This window comes from Colossoma macropomum, unplaced genomic scaffold, assembly GCF_904425465.1.
Source record: "Colossoma macropomum unplaced genomic scaffold, Colossoma_macropomum, whole genome shotgun sequence".
Classification (NCBI taxonomy): Eukaryota; Metazoa; Chordata; class Actinopteri; order Characiformes; family Serrasalmidae; genus Colossoma; species Colossoma macropomum.
This window is the reverse complement of record NW_023495987.1, coordinates 23,432-31,220: the sequence shown is the minus strand read 5'-3', so window position 1 is coordinate 31,220 and position 7,789 is coordinate 23,432. Positions and strand designations below refer to the sequence as shown.

General features: G+C 41.1%; 1 protein-coding gene across 1 annotated transcript; it reads left to right on the top strand.

Annotated features, from left to right (window-relative positions):
• Nucleotides 1-304: 304 nt before the first annotated feature.
• LOC118803893 (titin-like) lies at nucleotides 305-6,539 on the top strand. Its single transcript, XM_036564426.1, has 15 exons — nucleotides 305-338; nucleotides 425-517; nucleotides 1,243-1,437; nucleotides 1,534-1,644; nucleotides 1,720-1,836; nucleotides 1,938-2,042; nucleotides 2,465-2,569; nucleotides 2,728-2,820; nucleotides 3,271-3,375; nucleotides 3,534-3,638; nucleotides 3,812-3,904; nucleotides 5,401-5,493; nucleotides 5,915-6,019; nucleotides 6,176-6,280; nucleotides 6,439-6,539. The coding sequence occupies exons 1-15, from the start codon at nucleotides 305-307 to the stop codon at nucleotides 6,537-6,539; spliced, it is 1,560 nt and encodes a 519-aa protein (XP_036420319.1).
• The last annotated feature ends 1,250 nt before the right edge of the window (nucleotides 6,540-7,789 follow it).

Genomic DNA, 7,789 nt, shown 5'->3' with positions numbered 1-7,789 from the left:
GAATTCAGCTTAATATGATCTCTAATCTGTATGAATTCATTCTAGATCATCCAGTGAGCACCAATGATGATGCTGCTAAAGCCATCAGAGAGCTCCTGGAGGTCCTGTTTGCTGATGCTCTGATGGCGAGTGTCCAGCCTCTGAGTGAGTAAAGGAAATAAAAATATTACAATGAAAATGAAAAAAACTGGAAAACTGACCATATTTATTTGTATTAAAGCAGAAAATGAGATGATTACAAAGAAGGCTGCTGAAGCTGAAGCTGAAGCCATCGATGCGTTCATGAGCATCTCAGTCGAGGACAATGAGGAGGAACATCTGGAGGAACCTCTGGGTAAGTAAAGAAAGTAATGATGTCATGGTGGAAATACATTTAGTTCATATTGAAATGTGAATTCTAATCTGTTTTAATTCTTCATTCAAGATAATCTAGTGAGCATAACTGATGACAAGACTGGAGTCATCAGTGAGCTCCTGGAGATCCAGCTGGAGTATCCAGCGAGTGTCCAGCCTCTGTGTAAGTAAAGTTGATGAGCAGATGTCGTGATGATGATAACAAATTCTGGTTGCTTTCACACCTACTTTGTTTGTTCCAGACCTTCAGACTTTTAAATTTGGTCTGAAGCAAAACTGCATGTGTGAAAGTTTCCTCAGACCATGGTTCAGATCAAAGGGCCAAAATTTGGTCGGACTAAAAGAGGTGGTCTTGGTCCAGATCAAACTGAGCCATGGTTCGGTTTTGGATGGTTCACATTTTCGGACCAATTCCAGGAAGTTGAGTCAGGCTGTCGTCACCAATCAAACAATAGAGGAAGAAAAAGAACCAGAAGAGAGTAAAATGAGCCGCGGTAGCTCACGGGGAGGAGACGGTGTATTTATTTGTAATTTGGACTCACGAAAAAGTCAAAAGTCAACATTTTTCTCCAAACGTAAAAGACAAGCAGCTGAACTGACCACACGCTGACATCAGACTCTCCTCTACAAACCAATCGGTGTCCAGTACAGGGAGACACCTCCCACGGTGGTGATGATGTCAGGACATAGGTGTGTCATGCAGAGTTCTTTAGTGCGCTCGTTAAATCGCAACCAAAACGAGCTGGATCAAATGATTACAATGTAACAAACACATGAACCTCAGTTTGGACTTTGATCAGGACTTTCAGGTCTGAAAACACCCTTAATTTATATTAACACAGGAATTCAGCTTAAATATGATCTCTAATCTGTCTGAATTCATTCTAGATCATCCAGTGAGCACCAATGATGATGCTGCTACAGCCATCAGAGAGCTCCTGGAGGTCCTGTTTGCTGATGCTCTATCAGCGAGTGCCCAGCCAAAGAAGGCTGCTGAAGCTGAAGCTGAAGCTGAATCCATCGATGAGCCCATGAGCATCTCAGTGGAGGACAATGTGGAGGAACATCTGCAGGAACATCTGGGTAAGTAAAGAAATGAACAAATAGTGAGATGATATTGACACATATAATTAATATTAAAGCTTAATATGAGCTCTAATCTGTCTGAATTCATTCAAGATAATCTAGTGAGCACCAATGATGACGAAGCTAAAGCCATCAGTGAGCTCCTAGAGATCCTGTTTGACGAGGAGATCCAGATGGGGTGTCCAGCAAGTGTCCAGCCTCTGGGTGAGTAACGAACATAAAACATCTACAATAAAAATGAAAAAGCTGGAATACTGAAAGTATTTATTTGTATTAAAGCAGAAAATGAGATGGCGGCTGATGAAGCGGAGGCTGAAGCCACCAACAAATTCATGAGCATGTCTCTGGAGGACTCTGAGGAGGACCCTCACAGCAACTTGGACGATGGTGAAACAGGTGATGACCAATCTTTCGGTTAGTAATGGAAATGGTCAGTGGAAATGTATCAGGAATGAAATCAGCTGGAAAAATGATCAAATTTATTTATGTGAATGCAGACAATGAGATGACGAGGGAGATGATGTTGGCTACCAAAACCCTCAAAGACCTCTTAGGAATCAATTGTGAGGACGCTGAGGAGGAACCTGTCAAGGAACCTCTGGGTGAGTAAATGAAATGAACAGATGACAAGATTGTGGAACATCTAACACCACAGCTATGGGTGAGAAGAAGAGTCCATTCTTATGATCAGCATCATGATCACTCTGAGTTAACAGGACGAACGCTGATATTATTAATGCTGATATTATTAATGCTGATATTAATTGTAACACAGAGAATGAGATGACGTTGGCTACCAAAACCCTCAAAAACCTCTTAGGAATCCATCGGGAGGACATTGAGGAGGAACCTGTCAAGGAACATCTGGGTGAGTAAATGAAATGAACAGATGACAAGATTGTGGAACATCTAACACCACAGCTATGGGTGAGAAGAAGAGTCCATTCTTATGATCAGCATCATGATCAATGAGTTAACAGGACGAACGCTGATATTATTAATGCTGATATTAATGTTAACACAGACAATGAGATGACGAGGGAGATGATGTTGGCTACCAAAACCCTCAAAGACCTCCTAGGCATCAATTGTGAGGACGCTGAGGAGGAACCTGTCAAGGAACATCTGGGTAAGTAAATGAAATGAACAGATGACAAGATTGTGGAACATCTAACACCACAGCTATGGGTGAGAAGAAGAGTCCATGTTCATGATCAGCATCATGATCACTCTGAGTTAACAGGGCAAACGCTGATATTATTAATGCTGATATTAATTTTAACACAGACAATGAGATGACGTTGGCTACTAAAACCCTCAAAGACCTCTTAGGAATCCATCGGGAGGACATTGAGGAGGAACCTGTCAAGGAACATCTGGGTGAGTAAATGAAATGAACAGATGACAAGATTGTGGAACATCTAACACCACAGCTATGGGTGAGAAGAAGAGTCCATGTTCATGATCAGCATCATGATCACTCTGAGTTAACAGGGCAAACGCTGATATTATTAATGCTGATATTATTAATGCTGATATTAATTTTAACACAGACAATGAGATGACGAGGGAGATGATGTTGGCTACCAAAACCCTCAAAGACCTCTTAGGAATCCATCATGAGGACATTGAGGAGGAACCTGTCAAGGAACCTCTGGGTGAGTAAATGAAATGAACAGATGACAAGATTGTGGAACATCTAACACCACAACTATGGGTGAGAAGAAGAGTCCATTCTTATGATCAGCATCATGATCACTGAGTTAACAGGGCGAACGCTGATATTATTAATGGTGATATTATTAATGCTGATATTAATGTTTAACACAGACAATGAGATGACGAGGGAGATGACGTTGGCTACCAAAACCCTCAAAGACCTCCTAGGCATCAATTGTGAGGACGCTGAGGAGGAACCTGACAAGGAACATCTGGGTAAGTAAATGTAATGAACAGATGACAAGATTGTGGAACATCTAACACCACAGCTATGGGTGAGAAGAAGAGTCCATGTTCATGATCAGCATCATGATCACTCTGAGTTAACAGGGCAAACGCTGATATTATTAATGCTGATATTAATTTTAACACAGACAATGAGATGACGAGGGAGATGATGTTGGCTACCAAAACCCTCAAAGACCTCCTAGGCATCAATTGTGAGGACGCTGAGGAGGAACCTGTCAAGGAACATCTGGGTAAGTAAATGAAATGAACAGATGACAAGATTGTGGAACATCTAACACCACAGCTATGGGTGAGAAGAAGAGTCCATGTTCATGATCAGCATCATGATCACTCTGAGTTAACAGGGCAAACGCTGATATTATTAATGCTGATATTATTAATGCTGATATTAATTTTAACACAGACAATGAGATGACGTTGGCTACCAAAACCCTCAAAGACCTCTTAGGAATCCATCAGGAGGACATTGAGGAGGAACCTGTCAAGGAACCTCTGGGTGAGTAAATGAAATGAACAGATGACAAGATTGTGGAACATCTAACACCACAGCTATGGGTGAGAAGAAGAGTCCATTCTTATGATCAGCATCATGATCAATGAGTTAACAGGACGAACGCTGATATTATTAATGGTGATATTATTAATGCTGATATTAATGTTAACACAGACAATGAGATGACGAGGGAGATGATGTTGGCTACCAAAACCCTCAAAGACCTCCTAGGCATCAATTGTGAGGATGCTGAGGAGGAACCTGACAAGGAACATCTGGGTAAGTAAATGAAATGAACAGATGACAAGATTGTGGAACATCTAACACCACAGCTATGGGTGAGAAGAAGAGTCCATTCTTATGATCAGCATCATGATCACTCTGAGTTAACAGGGCAAACACTAATATTATTAATGCTGATATTAATGTTAACACAGACAATGAGATGACGAGGGAGATGACGGTGGCTACCAAAACCCTCAAAGACCTCTTAGGAATCCATCGGGAGGACATTGAGGAGGAACCTGTCAAGGAACATCTGGGTGAGTAAATGAAATGAACAGATGACAAGATTGTGGAACATCTAACACCACAGCTATGGGTGAGAAGAAGAGTCCATTCTTATGATCAGCATCATGATCAATGAGTTAACAGGACGAACGCTGATATTATTAATGCTGATATTAATGTTAACACAGACAATGAGATGACGAGGGAGATGATGTTGGCTACCAAAACCCTCAAAGACCTCCTAGGCATCAATTGTGAGGACGCTGAGGAGGAACCTGTCAAGGAACATCTGGGTAAGTAAATGAAATGAACAGATGACAAGATTGTGGAACATCTAGCACCACAGCTATGGGTGAGAAGAAGAGTCCATGTTCATGATCAGCATCATGATCACTCTGAGTTAACAGGGCAAACGCTGATATTATTAATGTGATATTATTAATGCTGATATTAATTTTAACACAGACAATGAGATGACGTTGGCTACCAAAACCCTCAAAGACCTCTTAGGAATCCATCATGAGGACATTGAGGAGGAACCTGTCAAGGAACATCTGGGTGAGTAAATGAAATGAACAGATGACAAGATTGTGGAACATCTAACACCACAGCTATGGGTGAGAAGAAGAGTCCATTCTTATGATCAGCATCATGATCACTCTGAGTTAACAGGGAACGCTGATATAATGCTGATATTATTAATGCTGATATTAATTTTAACACAGACAATGAGATGACGTTGGCTACCAAAACCCTCAAAGACCTCTTAGGAATCCATCGGGAGGACATTGAGGAGGAACCTGTCAAGGAACATCTGGGTAAGTAAATGAAATGAACAGATGACAAGATTGTGGAACATCTAACACCACAGCTATGGGTGAGAAGAAGAGTCCATTCTTATGATCAGCATCATGATCAATGAGTTAACAGGACGAACGCTGATATTATTAATGCTGATATTATTAATGCTGATATTAATTTTAACACAGACAATGAGATGACGTTGGCTACTAAAACCCTCAAAGACCTCTTAGGCATCAATTGTGAGGACGCTGAGGAGGAACCTGACAAGGAACATCTGGGTAAGTAAATGAAATGAACAGATGACAAGATTGTGGAACATCTAACACCACAGCTATGGGTGAGAAGAAGAGTCCATTCTTATGATCAGCATCATGATCACTCTGAGTTAACAGGGCAAACGCTGATATTATTAATGCTGATATTAATTTTAACACAGACAATGAGATGACGAGGGAGATGACGTTGGCTACCAAAACCCTCAAAGACCTCTTAGGAATCCATCGGGAGGACATTGAGGAGGAACCTGTCAAGGAACATCTGGGTAAGTAAATGAAATGAACAGATGACAAGATTGTGGAACATCTAACACCACAGCTATGGGTGAGAAGAAGAGTCCATGTTCATGATCAGCATCATGATCACTCTGAGTTAACAGGGCAAACGCTGATATTATTAATGCTGATATTAATTTTAACACAGACAATGAGATGACGAGGGAGATGATGTTGGCTACCAAAACCCTCAAAGACCTCTTAGGAATCCATCGGGAGGACATTGAGGAGGAACCTGTCAAGGAACATCTGGGTGAGTAAATGAAATGAACAGATGACAAGATTGTGGAACATCTAACACCACAGCTATGGGTGAGAAGAAGAGTCCATTCTTATGATCAGCATCATGATCAATGAGTTAACAGGACGAACGCTGATATTATTAATGCTGATATTAATGTTAACACAGACAATGAGATGACGAGGGAGATGATGTTGGCTACCAAAACCCTCAAAGACCTCCTAGGCATCAATTGTGAGGACATTGAGGAGGAACCTGTCAAGGAACATCTGGGTAAGTAAATGAAATGAACAGATGACAAGATTGTGGAACATCTAACACCACAGCTATGGGTGAGAAGAAGAGTCCATGTTCATGATCAGCATCATGATCACTCTGAGTTAACAGGGCAAACGCTGATATTATTAATGCTGATATTAATGTTAACACAGACAATGAGATGACGTTGGCTACTAAAACCCTCAAAGACCTCTTAGGAATCCATCATGAGGACATTGAGGAGGAACCTGACAAGGAACCTCTGGGTGAGTAAATGAAATGAACAGATGACAAGATTGTGGAACATCTAACACCACAGCTATAGGTGAGAAGAATAGTCCATTCTCATGATCAGCATCATGAGATAATAGGTTGATAATAGGTTGCTGTGGTACATGTGGTTGGTAGGGTGTTGCTAAGAGTTTGTTATGGTAACCAAGGATCCCAGGACAGACTATGAGAGAAAGGCTTGGTTACTGATTTATCTAATTTTGTTCTCTAGCTGAAATGGATATCAAGAAGACAGAGAGACACAAGAAGACAAGACAACATCCTTATTGGAAAAGAGAACAGGTACAGGTGCAGCTTTTAGTTCTAGTCATGGTCTCTAATCTATGGATTTTTAGTCCTAGTCTTGGTCCTTAGACTATGAATCTTCTAGTCCTAATCCTGCTCCCTAAACTATGGTTATTTTAGCTCTAGTAATGGTTCCAAAACTGTGGATCTTTTAGCCTTAGTCATGGTCCCAAAACTATGGATCATTTAGTCCTAGTCATAGTCCCTAAACTGTGGATCTTTTATCCTTAGTCATGGTCCCTAAATTATGAATCTTTTAGTCTTAGTCAAGGTCCGTAAACAGTGGCTCTTTTAGTCCTAGTCACAGTCTCTAATCTGTGGATATATTAGGCCTAGTCATGGTCACTAATCTGTGGATCTTTTAGTCCTAGTTTTGGTCCCTAAACTGTGGATCTTTTAGTCCTAGTCATGGTCTCTAAACTACGAAGCTTTTGGTGCTTGTTATAGTCACTAATCTGTGGATCATTTAGTCCTTATCATGGTCACTAATCTGTGGATCATTTAGTCCTAGTCTTGGTCCCTAAACTATGGATCTTTTGGTTCTAGTCATGGTCTCTAATCTGTCGACCTTTTACTCCTAGTCATGGTCATTATTCTGTGGATCTTTTAGTCCTAGTCTTTGTCCCTAAACTGTGAATCTTTTAGTCCTAGTCACAGTCACTAAACTATTAAACATGTTTTTTTATAGAGAACCCAACAAGTCTTTCTTCCAAGAGGTTCTTCTGAACAGAACGACATAAAGAACTGCGAGGATGAACACAGGCAGGTGTTCTGTCCCAGACAGGTGCAGCAACAGATGGATGGCATATCCAATGCAGTGCCGTACACCTTTACAGTCTGGAGGACAGGATGGAGAGAGGAAAACACAAGAGAAGGTCCTCGAATGGAGTGCACTCCTCCACGGACAGAGAGGAACGCTGATGGTGGAAGAGGAAGTCTGGATGATGA